This window comes from Lissotriton helveticus, chromosome 6 (genome assembly GCF_964261635.1).
Source record: "Lissotriton helveticus chromosome 6, aLisHel1.1, whole genome shotgun sequence".
NCBI classification, from domain to species: Eukaryota; Metazoa; Chordata; class Amphibia; order Caudata; family Salamandridae; genus Lissotriton; species Lissotriton helveticus.
In genome coordinates this window covers 155,881,638-155,899,454 of record NC_136067.1, presented here as the reverse complement: position 1 = coordinate 155,899,454, position 17,817 = coordinate 155,881,638, and the positions used below count along the sequence as shown (strand labels likewise).

At 48.1% G+C, this 17,817-nt stretch overlaps 1 protein-coding gene across 3 annotated transcripts in view; it reads left to right on the top strand.

Moving 5' to 3' along the window:
- ENAH (ENAH actin regulator) overlaps nt 1-17,817 on the top strand; it is a 681,857-nt gene that overhangs the window by 583,277 nt on the left and 80,763 nt on the right. For all 3 annotated transcript variants that reach the window (XM_078647528.1, XM_078647526.1, XM_078647527.1), the window contains one exon: nt 10,675-10,741. In XM_078647528.1, coding sequence (XP_078503654.1) covers nt 10,675-10,741 — 67 coding nt within the window. The remainder of the gene's footprint in view (nt 1-10,674; nt 10,742-17,817) is intronic.

Genomic DNA, 17,817 nt, shown 5'->3' with positions numbered 1-17,817 from the left:
TTTACGCGTTTCCACCAATCCCATTGATACCCACAGTGATCAACAAGTTTTACAGGGCCTAGACCAGAATGATACTGATGGCACCAGAATGGCCTTGTCAGTGGTGGTACCGGACCTTCTTAGTTGTCAGAAGTCTCACACAGGAGGTTACTATGCCGACCAGACTTGCTGTCAAAGAACGATGGGAAGGTGTTCCACCCTGTAACGGGGTGAGGCTGCGTGCTGCAGGAGACTGGTGGGCACCTGGTTCTGACCCGGTACGACCTCCTTCCTTACAGACAGAGCCATGGGGTACGGAGTCCGAGAATCACGAATAAGAAGAACGCGGCTCCTTTAAGTGGATCTACACGGAGGAGGAGGATCCGCCCAGTGTATACGTCAGCAAGACCGGATTGGCCAAAAGACAGGAAGCGATGTGGATGGCGTGTGACATCACCCCCGAAGTGCCGGCGAGGAGTGAAGACGGAGAACCAGAGACCGGAGACGGCAGAACCGAAGGAAGAAGCAGAGAACCCGAAGAACAGCTGGGAGCAAGCGGAGGAGCGGCCGAGGGAAAGCCAGGAGGCCAACGACCCTGTGAGCCGCCGTGCCACTCTCCCGGGGGAGGAGCGTGGCTTGCCCAGGTACGGCAGCGTATGGCAGCTTGGGTGGGGAACAAGCGTGTAACATAGTGTACAGATCCCCTGTTTGAGATCCTGCGTCCCCCCCCCTCCTCTTGTTTCCTTTTTCCCCGCGTTTACCCTCAGTCTGTTTCCACCCCTCACCCCAGCACTGACGTGTGCTAGAGTTGTGTGATCACTGGTGCATACTCTCCCACCTCACTACACCTGGGCCCCGGTGCATGTACTCCCCGAGGACGTTTGAACTAACGGCGCCTTTCTGTTGGTCTCCCCTTTCCCTGGGTCACCGGAGCCAAGACGACGGCTAACAACCCCAACCGTGACCAGACCTCTGAGGGGCAGAGACCCCCAGCCTAGAAGGAAGAACACCCGAACGTCACAACGGAACCCAGTCAGTTCGCGAGGGAGAGACTTACGTTCAGAACACGGAGAACTCTCATGTTAAAAACCCAACGTGGAATACCAATAAAACCCTCGTTGACCCCAAGAGTTAGTGTCCTGCCTGTTCCTACACCACCACCCGATACCGCCCCAACCCCTGGTATACAGGCCCAGTCCACACACCCCAACCTCTCATCCCTACTACGATTGACGGCATGGCTCCTGAAGTCCTTCACTTAACACTATATTTAATTTTTTTGCACGTTATTTCACGGTCCTGATGAATGCCCGTAAGTCCTAGAACAAAGGCAATTGAGGCAGAAACATGTCGACCAAATTTTTAACCTTTTTTTACTCAAAGTGCAACTGTAACTCATAAACCAGTAAAACCGGATGCACTACAATTGAGTTTACCAGACCCAAAACCAGACCTAATAAATTTTTCGTCCTCCTGGCTTTTCGGTCTTTTTATCTCTGGCTCATTACTGCACCAACCTTGGGTAATAACCTCCTGGTGGAGGCTGCATAACCTAAATAGACCTAATGATTATGCACACACGTGAAACATAAGCGGAGAATCAAGATATACCGCTTAGACACCACCATACCCATCACGTGCCTGAGGGTCTTAATATTGGGACGAGAAACCCCGCCCCCACCATCCTGCAGACCTAAGGTTGATCAGGACAAGTGATCCTTTCTCCTTTGATTAGACTATATTCCTCGGAAAATGAATGGATCATTATTCCATCTCCCCCACTTCTGATTAGAAGAGTCCTTCAGTATGGACACTTATGTTTGTCTTCTGACTGCATGAAGCTAAAAGACCTTCTACCAGAAAATTGTATGCTTTTAAATGAAGCGCTTTTACTTATGGTGCACGAACAATGGTCATGATGTAGTTCGGGGTCAAGCGCAGGTGATTTTACTGTGTTTGCTGTACCTGGCCAAATCTGGCCTTCAATTTTCATCTATTAAAGTCCATCAAGCAGCTATACCTGTCTCCTTTTTTCAAATTCCTGTGCTTCAAGATTTTCTTGAGGGGTTAAAAACCGGTCTACCCACTGATCCTTCACCACCTTGGGAGCTCAACATAGTTCTAAATTGATGGGTTCTCCATTTGAGCCTATTCACAGAGACTCTCTACAGCACTTGTCATGGAAGACCGCTTTTTTAGTAGCCATCACCTCTGCTCGTAGAGTCAGTGAGATCCAGGCTTTATGCTGTAAAGGACCTTATATCGTGTTTCATGTTATCAGAGTGGTTCTTAGAAGACATCCGAGTTTCCTACCTAAAGTGGTCTCTGATGTCCATATTAATCCAGCCATCACTCTGCCCACATTCTTTCCTAACCCTTCAAACCCTCCAGAGAGGTCCCTTGATTAACTAGACCTCAAGAGAGTCCTGAAATTCTACTTGGACAAAACCAAGGCGTTGAGGAAATCGGACAACTATGGTTCCTTAATTACTGATTGTGCAGCTTCCAAAAGGTCCATCTCTAGGTGGATGGTGTCTTGTATTTCTTTGTCTTACCAATTAGCCAACAAAGCCCTCCTGGCAAACCACAGGCTCATTCTACCAGGGGAAAGGCCTCGACCAAGGCTCTCCTTAAGAATGTACCTATTGCAGAGATTTGCAAAGCAGCCACATGGCGATCTGTACACACTTTCACTCACCATTACTGTTTGGACTCTGTCACACAGGCGGATGCCTAGTTTGGGCAAGCCTCGCTAAGAAATTTGTTTGGATAATTCATCCTTAAGGTGTTAGATTTCCTGTAGTTATGCTGTTGCTCGTCCGCAGGAAAGTGGGTATGGGCTGGCTATTCTATTCAGTGCTTAGGACTATTGATGAGTATCCCCTGGAAGAGAAGGATAAGTTACTTACCTGTAATCCCTAGTTCTCTTCCAGGGGTATACTCCTCAAAATCATAAGCAACCCTCCCTCATCCCCCGGCCAGTATTGACAGCATAATAGCGTTTACACCTTTATATCCTGGTTCCTACAGGCTAGTACATCGTAAAAAAAAAAAACGGACCTAACTGTCACCTGTGGTGCATGATGGGAGCAGGGGGCTCCTGGTGTTCCAAGGCACTGTGTTCCAGGTGCTGGGAAGTCTTAAAAGCAAGGTGCCAAGTCGTTTTTTTACTGTGATGTTTTTTCATCTATGGGCTAATTGCCTGTTATTACTTATTGTTTTCTCTGAAAATAAAGGGCTGTCTTGGAACATTATTAGATTGTATGTTCTCTATTACAGTATTTGTGTAAAATTATTTTTGTATTAAAAATCTGTGTAATTTTGCTATATTCGCTTATTTGCGGTAAAATACGCTGCATTTGTATAAATGTATGTGTATGTTTTTGGAGGATACTCCTTCTGTGACATACACATATATATGTACTGGGGTCCCGCACAGTGGCAGGGATTATTCATTGCTTATGACTTGGGAGTATACCCCTGGAAGAGAACTAGGATTACAGGTAAGTAACTTATCCTTCAACACCAGGGTAGCCATATCCACTACCAGTTTAAAATAGAATGTCTTAAGCGTGGAGTGAAATGACCATTTGGCCGTATTCACTAGGTCTTCGTGGTGAGCCTCCAGCGAAAAACTTTGGAAACCATAGCACCTCTTGCTGAGTGTGCTCTGAACACTGATGTGTCAATACCTGCCTCTTGCATGACATTCCTCACCCACTGGGCCGTGGTGGGAGACGAAACCTCTTTGAACAGGTTACGCAAAGTAATCAGTTGTTGCTCCCCCGCTGGGCGAACTTTCTCTGTTACTGCCTCATATCCATTAAGACAGTGGACCACATACAATTTGGTAGCATACTCTCCCACCCCGCCCCCCTTTGAAGTGAAAACCCTACCTGTAATGTCTAGGGCACGTACATCAGACACCAGTTTGCAGAAAATTAAACACAGCAACATGGCCAGCTTAGATAATTGTTTCCTCGAGCGATACTTATTGCTTGGCCAAGACCAAAACAGTCTGAGGACCAGATTAACATCCCAAAGGATGGGGTACTGGGGAGCGGGAGGGGCTGATTCTCACTTCCCTAATCTGTTTCCATACCAGTGGGTGATCCCCTACCTGGAAACCTTCTTATGGGCAGGTGGTTTGCCGATATTGCTGAGCAGAAAGTATTAATTGGACTGTAAGCTATACCATCACTAACTAGGTCAAAAATAGATACTACTCCTGATGCCAGGGGATCAGCCTCCCTCTGCACACACCTGTGCACCATATTCCCCCAGGCAGGCCTGTGTTTATTTGTGCCATCCGTCTAGGTTTTAGACAAGAGCCTGAGCTGCTTCCGAAAGTCATCTGACCTTCCACCTAGACCTGTAACCCTCCAGGACATGAGGGGAAGTTTCTCCTCCAGGACCATATGAGGATTCCCCAATGGATCTCGCAGAATGTCCTGTCTCCGAGGTAGACCGATTGGAAAATCCCAAGATCCACCAAGAATGGCCTCCATATTCTCTGCAGTACCTGGAATACCTCTGGATGCAATTACCATGCACTGAGATCATGAAGGTGGAGAGAGTACCAATCGACTATCTTGTGGATTTCCCCGGGAGATATTTTGCCATCAGAGATGTTTTGCTCCAGGTAGTAGTTCCAAACTCCTTTCGCCAGTTCTGCCAACAACCTGGAAAGCGGATCCCCTAAGCAGTTGATATACTTCACTGGCGAGATGTTGCCCGTCTTTAGCAGCACTGAGCAACTCGCTTTGTCCTGCATCCACCACCGCACAGCGTAGGAGGCCTACAATAATTCCATGCAGTTGATGTGCATGGGTTACTCTTCGGATGACCACTTTCCTCCTGTGGACACACCGCCACAGTTGGCCCCCCTCCGGTTTTGCTGGCATTGGTTTTGATCACTATCTCCTGACTGGAACCAAAAATTACTCTCCTGTTCCAGGCCTCCCTCCATGTGGTTCAACCACTATTCTTTGGCCTCCATGGATATCAGTACCATTGTAAAATAAGTTGCACCTTCCAAAAGGTGATGCGCCTTCAACCTTTGCAGAGCCATGTAATGAAGGGAGCCTGGGAAAATTGCTTGAATGGAGTATGCTAGCTTCCCCACCAGAAGTTCCAATTGCCTGAGTGATGAGTGTGTCCTGGCCATGGTTTTCCTGAGTTTGTGACGAATCTGGGCCATCTTGTTGGCCAAAGAATAAGTGTGGAGTCTTTGGAGTTGATTACGAACCGCAGAAATGTTGTTTGAGATGGAACCAATAGGGACATATTTTTGCTTATCACGAATCCCAGATGTTCCAGCAAATCGACCATCTGGAGCTAGGCTAACAGCGTACGTGGGCACTGATCCATCAGAAGAATATTGTTGAGGTAAATAATTAAGCATATACCCCTGGTGCAAAGGTCCCCCGCCCTGCCCCCCCCCCCCAACACCAGTTTGAGTAGCTTGGTGAAACACCAAGGGGCAGATGCAGACCCCAAATAAACTGTAGAAATCTGCAATGAGGCAGGAAAATGTGGTTCGTGAGATACACATCCTTAAGTTACAAATGAATCCGCTATTCCCCCGTATGCATAGAATCCCATAGAAGCTGGGTCTCCTTCTTAAAATGGCAGTATACTAAGCCATTCGTTGCCTCTCTGAGGTTGAATACTGGCCGCTGGCCCTCATCTCTTTTCCATTAGGAAGATGCTGCGAACAACCCCAGACTGTTGAGATGAAGGAGCATTCAGCCCTTTCTTCAACAGTTCTCTTACTTCGGATCTATGAGGGCAGCCTGACTTTCGGGAAAAGCCAGAGGAGGGGGCTTGGAAGCTTGAATGAGTCCCCACGAACTCCAGACGAAAACCCTGGAAGGACCTATGCATCGGCCGTGACCCCCCAGCTCAGTTATCTACAAACTGAGCCAATATTCCCCCTATTTTTAGTGGGGAAGAACAGAGTCTTTACCTTGGGTTTGTCCAACCCTCTGCCCCCGCAGAAGTGATGGAAATGTCAGGATGGGTAAAAGTTTGAAAACTTCAGTGGCTTGGTATTACTCCTAACCGGAACCTTGGCCTTTTTGGGAGGCATTGGTAACAAAGCGGCTGAACAAGCATCCTTTGCCACATCCGGCCATGGCCAAAATCGTGGTTGCCAAAAGTGTTTTTAATAGATGCCTCTGCCTGCGTCTTATTCAAATAGTTGAATGTGGCAGCGAATTTGCAGAGTTCCTTTATAAAGGGGTCTCCAACCCCCCTTGCACATTGGGGCCCACTTCCGAAACTGCCAGGTCGCCAAGTCTCGGATCTACTTTAATTGAGAGAGCGTCTTTACTGATGGCGCACAATTGGCATTGCCTAACAATATGATCGCTCTCTGGGCCCATCCAGACAGAACCTCGGAAGATATGAGATCACCTTTCTACTTGGCCTCTTCAGCCATGTCCAAGATCTTTGTGATCGGCCTTGTAAGGTCCAATAACTTTTCTTGACATGACCTCTGTGAGCAGTCTTTGCCCTTCTTGTGGGTCCCTAATATACTTTGTCAAAAAGGTAACCATGCACTTGTCTATCTCCAGTGAGGGCCACCTTGTTCTCCAGGAATGGAGGAGGACGCTCCGCCCGAGTGCCGTCCCTGATGTCTGTGTCCAGCTGCTTTTGAAGCCCCCCTGGCACATACGCCGCTACCTTCTCGCCTAGGAGGGACCACTTGAAAGACTAGGGTGTCTGGGACAGCCTGAGGTGTTGGGAGGAAGAGTGCCTTGTCTTAGAAGGACCCAGGTCCACATCAGAATCGCTGTGGGAATCCTCAACCCCAAGGGGCTATGGTACGAGGGAGACGGAACAAATGGGCCAGGCGCTGGCGCCTGTGGCTGGGCTTGTAAGGAGATGTTTTTGAGGTGCTCAAAAGTGTCCTTATCGACGCCCTGATCTGCAGGGCAGTTGGAAAGGTATATTTTTGTGCTGCGCCTCCGCCAGCCTCTCAATCTTTATTTCAAGGGGTGCCTAAGCCAGGGAGACAGCGTGCTGTCGAGGCGCCCACTGCCTCGCAAAACTAGTCCTAACGTAGGAAGGAGACCACTTCCTTCTCCATATAATCAACCTCTGTCTTAGGCACGGCAAACAGCTCTGTGGCACTAGGCAGGCTAGCCAGTATAGAGAGTCAGAGACTAAAGATAATGGGACCACACCCTATAAGTTGTTCAGAAGGTAGATAGCCTGGGCCGGTGCCAGAGTGCTTAACAGGTGGCCTTTCAACCAGAATACACACAGCAGGTTGAGGAAGGGCTTAAGAGCCTAGAGTGGACATACACTGCCTGCATGAAAACGGCCTTGACCCACTGACTCGAGTCCCAAAAATCACACTGGTCAGGATTGTAAACGCCTATAGGCACACCTGCCTAGTAATCTTGGCACTAAGGGGTTAATTTTACATACCGTGGCAGTCACTGCACTGTGTGTAGCGCATCCACCAGCAGTAGTGCTTGCAATTGCTGACCCCAGACTGTGACGCGTGACGCTTGCATAGTCAGAGAAGCGTCTTGTCCGACTACGATCGTCCTCTAGTGGTCAACGGTCATAACAGCGCACACAAGGCCCCTGTCAAAGAAAGTAAACCACATGAGGAGGGCTCAGGCACACTCCCACAGCCGCCTGCAAGGTAAAAGCGCAATAAAAAAAAAAAAACTTTATAACGTGCAAGCCATAAACCTCAACCATTACTCTGAAAATACAAGTTAAAGTCGCCAATAAAGCTTTCAACAGTACATTGAAGTGAGGAGCCAATAAAGGCAATTAACTCCTGTCTGCTGAGCAGCGAAGAAAGAGGAGGCATGGACAGCGATGGCGGACTATATGCATGAACTGTCTATTGATTGTTTCTGATGTTTTTTCTCTTTCCCTTATGTTTTTCTTGGAAAGGTAGTTTTGTTAAAAGGTTGCTATGGAATAAAGAGTGAAGAAAGACTTGCATAATCCTTGCCTCTAATCCTGACCTATAATCCCAATTTTTCAATCTTACTCGACTGCAGCTATAGGGCTACATTGCCCTACTTAATCCCCTCATATGCTTTTGAAAGGGTTTTTGAAAGGTTTTTTGACACCTGCCTTTTTACTTTTCAATTGGTTTCTGGATTTAAACAAAAATAAACAAATTGCCCAGTAAAGCCTTTTAATAGACTAATTGTTTTAAAGGAGACTTGTCCTTTCTGATAAACTGTAGAAAGGCATCTTTAAAAGTACTCTGGTATCCTGTGCGTGGGTGGGACGATTCAGCAAGTATGCTTTAAATCTGGATTCCATTTGAAAGACAAATGGAATTACTGGTAAGTATTCCTTGTGGATCACCTCATGAAAATGAGTGTCAGAACCATTAACTACTTCCTGGCCATCTGGTGAGAGATACAGCTCAAGTCCTAGGATCTGAAATCAGAAGCCCAAGAGACCATCCTCGAACCGTATGGAACTAGAATCTGCCATGGTCTTGTTGGTTAAGAAGATCTAGTAACTGGATGACCGTCCAATGCTGGTTTTTTCTTTTTTCAGTGCTGACTGGCACACAGCCAAAACCTCCACTTCTCTCATGTCACCACTGACTCCACAAAGTTGGGCCTAACGAACTGATAATTTTTAATAACTCATACCATATCACTGATCAATAATGTATGTAATTTACCGCTTTAATGTTCTGGCATTACATCTATTTGCAATTAAAGATGCAATACATGTATTGTAAATCTGAGTATGTAGTTTCTAGAAAATATACAATTAAAAAACCTAGAAATTTGATTTTAATTTAAGCAGATAAATACTTGCTGTATAACCTCAGACGAGAGATCAATAAGGTTAGTACTATGTTTTAGTATTAAATGAACAACATCTGCGGCCATGTTTAGATCCTTGAATACTATGCTCACGGAACTAGTGTGGGGGTCGGGACGACGTCGCATTGGTCTGGCTAAACTGCAACTTCCTACTGCGGAGGGCGGTATGGGGGTCCCGGATCTGTTGGCATATAGCTATGCATGTCAGCTGCAGTTGCTGGCCTACTGGCTGGCGGGACGCAACCTGCACGAAATAGGCATGTCAGAGACGGACAGGGAGAAAGGGGTTATCCATACCCTGTTACTGCCGAGGGTTGGGATCCCTAGGAAGACACCACCCCTGCTTAGACTTGCGATTACTTGCTGGAGAAGGGCGGTGAGATACAAAACCTCTGCCTCTTCTTATGCCCCCTCGATACCGCTGTTGGGGATTCCACTGGGGACGAGCCCACTATCTAGTCGGATGCTCACTGCGTGGCACGACGCGGGAGTGACGCAAGTGGGAGACCTGTTTGCGGAGGGCCGTGTAATGTCCTTTGAGGATTTTCGCAACTCGCACCGTACCCCGGGAGGGCTGTTCCTGTTGCACGCCAGGGTGCGACGCTACATCACAATAACATGGGCACCGGAGGGTGAAGAACCCCTCACGTACCCACTACTCACCATACAATACCTCATGGGGTCGGGTGGCCACCTGACGAAATGGATAACAAGTGGTATACGGGCGGGGAGGGCAACCTCGTTGCAGCCCTTGCGAGGAACCTGGGAAGGGGACATAGGACGGGAAGTCAGACAAGGAGTAGGAACGTATCCTCAAATTCCCTAAGAGTGTCAAGGAACCTGAAATTTAAATTTATACAACTCCTGGTTCTACACGGGGCGTACCTCACACCTCATCGCCTACACGCAATGTTCCCTAACACTGCTGACACTTGCCCCCGTTGTGGCGCGGAAGACTCGCGATTACTGCATATGCTGTGGGACTAACCCAAACTGGGGTACTATTGGAAGACGGTACACAACGCTTTATTCAGGGTCGCTCCTGCAAGACCATACGCATCTCTGGAATATAGCCTGCTGGGTTTGGGGCCTACAGAGCAGAAAAAAAAGTGTGGCCACACGATTTGCTGATCTTGCCCTACTGCTTGCCAAACGAACCATAACAATGAGATGGAAGTCGGCTAGGCCGCCTGATCCGGAAGTGTGGAGGACAGAGGTGGTGAGATGGGGGAAGGCGGAAGGTATGGCACTGCAACGCGAAGAGCGCAAAGGCCTTAGGAAGACTCCTTTGTCACTAGATTGGAATGCTATGGTAGGGTCCTTTGACACTTATGATGGGATGGTACGTCTACTTTGTCAACTGTTGTTGGTTGAGACGAGAGTTGATGGGCTCAGTGTGTGGAACTTCCCCTATGTTTTCCTGCCGCCCGACGCGCAGATGTCCGTGCGCTGATCCGGGTGCACTGCACAGGACCATGTCTGGTACATATTGTAGATAGTTCTATGGAGGGTTGTGACAACATAATCTGTGGGAGTCGGATATGCAACGTTGAGCCGTGTACTAAGAATGACTATAATGTCTATATGTAAGTGCCAAGGGTGAGATTGGAGGGTGGGGGGGTTGGGAGGGAATTGTTGGAAATGTAACAAAAAACAGAAAATGCCTAATATGTGCTGACTGCCGAACATAGATGTGGACCGCTTATTACTATAATAGTCATACAAGACCAAATGTATGTTATTGTTCACAGTATACTGCTAATAAAAAGATTTTTTTTTAAATAAAAAGAACATATTGGTTCCGATAAAGATTTTAAATCGCATCAGATTCGTTTTTTAGATTTATTTGGTTGTATTTTCTTTTGGTCTTTAGAACCTACAAGAAAGCCTTGGGATAGAACAAATACAATAAATGGCAGCAAATCGCCTGTCATCTCCAGGTAAGAATTTTACGCCACATATTGGTTGAATTAAACATTTGTAGTGTGTGCACACCTACACAAAGAATCAGACTGTCCTTAGGTGCTTGAACGTGGCTTAATACTAGGGACCCAGAATGGACTTGCAAAACATCCATGTTTAACAATGACACTTCAAATGGCTTGTGTTACGGAAGCTGTATTTTCACCTCAAATATGTTTATTCTTGGGGAATGCAGTGGGGTGAACAAGACACATACTGCAAAGAGGAGTGTGCAGCCCTGGACCACTTCTGCTCCTAACCCAAACAAAAAAAAATCATATCAAGTTTTAGACACCCAGTGATGAGTTTTGAGTAGGATTGAAAAACAATCTGACCTAAAAAATAAAAAATGTGTACAAACAAAACACTGTTAAGTGCTGACAGGAAGAATGCCATATAACTGTTCCTTATCCAGACCCCCCACCCCCTTTCTGTTCATCGGTTTATGTTTACCCCCATTACCAGAGAGTAGGCTCCTACATAATAGAAGCATATGCACGGGCACTTATCAGTGAGGTCCGCCAGAAGGGAGTGGTGGGCAATACACCAGGGTATACCCCTGAGGAAACTCCTTTTTATGGCACTCTTTTGTTCCATTCCCCTGCGGACTCTGCCTTTCAGAGGTTTCTTGCGGGCCGTCTCCTCCTCCTCCTCCTCCTTCTCCGTGACCTTCTCCTTCTCCGTGACCTGTAAGTCTGTCTGGGTTTTGGGAGATGTTCTCCTGTTGTCTTCTGGGTCCTTGTAGCGAGTAGCCCCGGTTGTGTGTTCTGTGTGGTTGATGTGCCTTCAGGTCCTTTAGTTAGAACGTTGGTGCTGTTGGCTGTTGATCCGGCCCTTTTTTGATTTGTGGTTTTGGCTGTTGGTAGCTGTGTTGGCCCTGAGATTAGTCCTTCTGTGAATTCTTGTTGGCTGATTGGCAAGCCGTCTGCGGTTCCTCCGCAAGTCTTTGTTAGTCCTCTGCTGCTGAAACCTTTTCTTAAGAGGGTTCCAATGTTCTTGGGACGTAACATACCCTATGTGGGGTAATGGTAGCTATTATATAGCTCTATCATGTGCTGGGAAGGTGTGGTCGTCCTTCGGGCCTCTGCTCTCTGTGGCGTCAAGGTATGTCGCAGGTGCGATCCTCTTGCTGATGGTTTTGGAGTGGCTTGCATTGTGCCCTGGTCTGTCTTTCTCCTGGATTGCTGTGTCGCTGTCTGCGGCATTGCGTTGTAGCTCTGCCTGGTTCCGTATGTGTTGTCCCTTCCTTGGGGTGTGTCCTGGCTCTTCTTGGCCTTTCCTGGCCTGTACCTTCGGCTGGCGTACCCCGTAACAGTGCACCCAGGTTTGTCCTGGGTGCACTGTTCCGGGGTGCTGTCTGTTGCTGGCTGTGCATGCCAGTGCAGACCTGTTGTTCTTCTACACCATTGTGCCTTTCTCTTCCGTCTGCACTTTTAGCGGTGCAGCCGTCCCTGTCTTGTCCGCTGCTTGAGGTGGGGTGTGTTCGACTTTTCTTCAAGTGGGCCCTGCCTCCGGTTCTACCTCTCCTCCCTAGAGGTTGAGGTGGTGCTTGTGTTCCTTGAGGCTCTTCACGCGCTGTCTGTCCCTGTGGGGTGTTGGGCGGTTTTCCCTTGGTGGGGTCTAGGGTATCCTGGCCATTACATTCTTGTCCCTGTGGCATGTCCCCTGCTGGGGGCCTGTGTCTCTCCTGGTAGGGAGGCTCTCTCGCAGGCCCTCCTCCCTTTTGGGTATGGCTAGGGTATCTATTCTACGTTAAGGAATCTGCATCTAGTAGTCTCTATCAGATGTACAAGTTACTTACCTTCGGGAACAATGTTTCTCCAGTATTTGGGGTGTCTTTCATAGATTCACATGCCTGAATCATTCCCCGTCGTCGGAGTGGGAGTCCCACGGTATATAAAAAAGCAATAATATGCCTGTAATAACCAAAAAACCTTGGTAATAACCAACCAGGAAGTAAAGTAGCCATAGCTACAGGAGCAAAAGCTCCCACACTCATGACTATCCTAGTCATTTTGTATAGACGAAACTGCAGCCAATCAGGCGACAGCACCCATCAGAATGTTCTCCCCAGAGGCTCAGGCTCTCAGATTTTCTACCGCACGTCGTGTGAAGGGAGTCTCCCTGAGCTCTGCTCAGTTTCTTCTTACTTTAGTTGGTTTTTTAACCTTCAAAGGATGTCTACTTCTAAATCCCTCTTTAGGGCTTGTGATTCCTGTGGAAAGCTAAGGCTGTTCAAGGAGGATCCTCACAAAAAATGCATATACTGTCTGTATCCGGATCATGAGGCAAAGGAATGTAAAATCTGCAGAACCTTCCCTCAAAAGACTCTCAGGGACAGAGAAGGTAGTCTTCCCCTGTGGCTTCAGAGGATAAAGGACAAGGATAACCCTGTTTCAGAGGTAGGGAGCATTGCCTCGGGGTCTTCTGTTTACTCAAAGAAGAGGAAAACTGAGGTTGAGGTGACTTCTCCCAGGGCGAAAGTGTTGAAGAAGGCCCAATCCTCTCAGGATTCTGGTGTGCCTACTACTTCCAAGAAGGTGTCTCCACCTGTGAAATCTGCGCCCTCAGGGAAAACAGGGAAAACTGCAGTTTCCAAAGTACCTACTCAGAAAATTTCACCTCAGATTGCACCTCTAGCCATAAGAGTCAAGTACAGCCTCATCGTCGCCATCTCTTCATGTGGCTACTTCTTCCACTTCAACAGTGACTTTTTCCTCACCAAGATCAGCTATGGTGATGTCTTCAGCCTCCTCACCGTCGACGATAGTTCAGGTACAAGTTAGACCCATCCCGTCGACTAAGATAGTTCCATCGATCGTCGACGCTCCGTCGACTGGAATCCTGAAGGTACCATCAACGAGTTCTTCGCCGTCGATTCAGCCGTCGATGAACATCCTGCCGTCGACGAAGGCCTTACCCGTTGACATCCTCGTCGACGAAGTTACCGTCGACCACATCCGCGTCGACCAAGTTACCGTCGACGACGTCCGCGTCGACCAAGTTACCGTCGACGACGTCCGCGTCGACCAAGTTACCGTCGACGAAGAAAATTATCCCGTCGCCGAAATCCTCATCGACGAAGCTAACACTTCCGTCGACTAAGAAGAAAACAATCCCGTCGACGAGTTCACCGTCGACGAAGCTGTTACCATCGACGGCCGCTCCGTCGACGACGGATCTGACAACACAGGGGGAATCAGGCTTGTCATCAGCACCGGTGGCTCCGTCGATGCCTCCACTGTCAACCTGTACGGCGATGCAAGTGTGGTCAGCTAAGACAGATAAATTACTGGATTCTGAAGAGGAGTCCTATGAGGACGACACTTTCCGTGCTGCCAGGAGCCCTTCTGACTTGCTCATAAAGGTTCAGGATATGGATCAGGAGGAGGAAGACCTTTTCCAGGAGCACTCTAATCAGGAGACTGTGTCGGCGCCTAACATGCAAATGCCTATGGAGTTATTCCAGAATCTCCAATATATGTTGAGCGATTATTATCGCAGGTTTCCGCCTTCAGAATCGGGTGATTCTCATGTCTCTAAGCCTAGGCCAAAAACATCTACGGCAACTTTACAACCGCAAGAATCAGTGTCTCTAATGACAACTGATGAAGCACGACCCGCAGTACCTTCTTCACCGGTACCATCTCATCAAGCAGAGGGTCAGAATTCTTTAAAAGACGAACGAGAGGATGGTGAATTGGACGACAAGTCCGTATCATCGGAGTGGGACGACTATCGGGCACAAACCCCCTCTCCAGCGGGCCCGCCTACGGCGGATTCTCCGCCGGTGGACATTGCCAGTTTTCATAAGATTATAGAAAGAGCTACAAAAAGGTTCCTCATCACCATGGAAGCTAAACAAGACAAATGCTTCTTATGATTTTAAGGATTTGCCGCAGAGACAGAGTTGGTCTATTCCAATCATTGACTTTATATGGAAGGAAGGTCTGAAAATAATGGCTACACCAAATTCACTACCCGCAGTTCTACCTCGAGTAGATAAGAAGTATAGAGCACCTACTACGCCACCGGCATGCCTGATTGGTCAGGCTAAGACGGATTCTGTAGTTACACAGGCAGCTCAAAGAAGGGCCAAGAATCCATCTGCACAGGTCTCTGCTCCCCCTGATAAAAACGGTAGACGTCTTGACTTGATAGTGAAGAAGGTTTCAACTATTGCGGCAACCACGGTCCGAGCCGCAAATTCACTAGCAATACTTGGAAGGTATGACAGGCAGATGTGGTCTGACATATCGCCTTTCATCGAGAAACTTTCAGAACCAGATAGAGCTGAAGCAAAAAAGATCCTACTAGAGGGCGAGAGCGTTTCGTCTGAAATAATTGATGCTGCTGTGGACGTGGCAGCAACAGGTTTCAGACAGCTGGCGGGGGCAGCTGTTCTCCGGAGGCAAGGCTGGTTAAAAGCTACATCCTTTCGTCTAGAGGTCCAGACCAAGATCATGGTCCTGGCCTATGATGGGGAGTTCCTTTTTGGACAACATGTTGACGAGGCTTTGCAAGCCATAAAGAAAGATACAGAGACGGCACGGTCGCTGGGCTCTCTAAAGTTTCGAAAGTCGTCCTTTCGTGGTGCAAGAGGAAGAGGCAATTTCTCTAACAGAGGAAATTATTCACAACAACGCTCCTACAATACCACCCAAGGAAATCAAAGATACCAGCCATACCGTCAACAAACATATGGCCAAAGGAGAAATAATTACTCTCAATCAAGAGGAAAACCCTCTTATCGAGGAAGAGACAACAAGAGCAAGTGAGAAACACATCCTGCCACCACTTTGTCCCAGCCTGAAGCAAATTGTAGGAAGAATATCCAGATACTATTCAAACTGGTCCAAGATTACAACGGACAGATGGGTCCTGGACGTGGTTTCCAGGGGTCACATTCTCGAATTCGTCAAAGCCCCTCCAAATTCTCCCCCAAAAGGACCACCTCCAGCTCATCTCAAAGAGCTGTTTTCCCAAATACACTCTATGATTCGGAAAGGAGCAATAGAAAAGGTACCTCAACATCAGAAGGGAACAGGATTTTATTCAAGATTTTTCCTGATCTGCAAGAAATCTGGGGAATGGCGCCCCATCCTCGACATGCGTGCCCTCAACAAGTACCTCAAAAAATTATCTTTCAGAATGCTGACACTTCAAGAAATTCTCCAGTTTCTCACAGTAGGGGATCACATGGCAACACTCGAACTTCAGGACGCATACTTCCATGGGCCCATTTTTCCCAGACACCGGAAGTTCTTACGGTTCAGAGTGGCTGGCAGGGACTTCCAGTTCAAAGTACTCCCCTCTGGACTGCGTTCAGCCCCCAGAGTTTTCACAAAGATGTTGGCCCCGGTGGCCGCACACCTGAGATTAGAGGGAGGTCAAATTTATCCCTATTTGGACGACTGCCTTATCAAGGCCAGTTCCATCGATGTGGCAAAAACTCACGTTCAGAGATGTCTATCACTATTCCAGAGCCTGGGGTTTTCGGTGAATTTCAAAAAGTCTCACCTGACTTCATCGCAGAGGAAGTCTTTCTTGGGAGCGACGCTGGACACAAGTCTCGCCCAAGTGTTTATATCAAAAGAAAGGCAGGTGAAGATTCAAAAAATGGCCTCAGCACTACTAACAAGAAAGTGCGTTTCTGTTCGCAAGTTCAAGTCCTTCCTCGGGATGATCTCATCCTGTATTCCTCTCACCCCCAACTGTCGCCTACGAATGAGACCCTTACAGGAGGAACTCAGTCGTCAGTGGGTGCAAATAACAGGCTCTTATCAAAATAACCCCTCGGATGAGAAGCTCCATCCAGTGGTGGGGGCAAGGAAGAAACTTGCAAGTGGGATGTACGTTCCAGGCAGAAGGACCCAGATTTATCGTGACAACGGATGCTTCTCTGGAGAGCTGGGGCGCCCATCTCCAAGGGATGACAGTCAGTGGCAAATGGAGCATACAGCAGAAAAGATGGCACATAAATCTGCTGGAACTAAGAGCCATTTTTCTCGCCATGACATCTTTTCAGGCAATCTTGGAGGGCTCTACGGTGTTTATACGAACGGACAACACAACCAGCATGCATTACCTGAACAAGCAGGGAGGCACAAGATCGGCCCGGTTGTCCCATCAGGCGCAGGAAATTTGGAATTGGGCCCTGAATCACAACATCAATCTGTCGGCGGTCCATGTCCCTGGGGTTGCCAATGTCCTAGCGCACTCACTCAGCAGATCCTTCGGAAGCAATCACGAATGGGAGCTACATCAACCATCCCTGGATCAGATATTCCGAGAGTGGGGTCAGAGTCCGAGTCCAGAATGCGGCGGCCAAATTCGTACTGGATGCTCCTAGACTATCTTCCGCCACGGCTGCCAGGAAAACCTTACACTGGCTCCCGATTGAGTCTAGGATTGCCTTCAAGACTCTGTGTTACTGGTAATGGGGCCGAGGGCGTGAGGAAACTGTTGCATCCATGTGTCCCGGAGAGAGCTCTCCGTTCCTCAACCAAGAGCTTGTTGGTGGTCCCTCGTGTTCGTAGAACCAAATGGGGTGGGAGGGCGTTTTCAACAGTAGCCTCCCGCTCGAAATTAAATCCCAACCGTCAGTCCTGAACTTTCGGAAAGCCCTTAAAACGTGGCTATTCTCCAAGGCGTATCCGTAGTGCTTGTTAACTGGTTTTTAGATCATTTTTTCTTCGGCGCCTTGATGCCTCCGGGCTTAGTTGCGCATTACAAGACTTTTTTCATTTCATTTCATCCCGACCAGGATTTGTTCGCAACAGATCAGAACCGGAAATGCCAACGCTTTGCAAGCTGGGTTCCCCACAAGGACTCGTGCGGGGATGCCCTTTCGATGAATTGGTGTAGAATATTTGCATGCGCTTTTCCGCCAATTCCGTTAATTCCCAAGATCATCAGGAAGATGAAGTCAACCATGTCGCCTAATCCTAATTGCTCCAAGGTGGCCCCGGCAATATTGGTTCACCGAACTTCTCCTCCTCTCGGAGTGCAGGCTAATACAACTGCCTCGAATACCGAATCTCCTGACAATTTA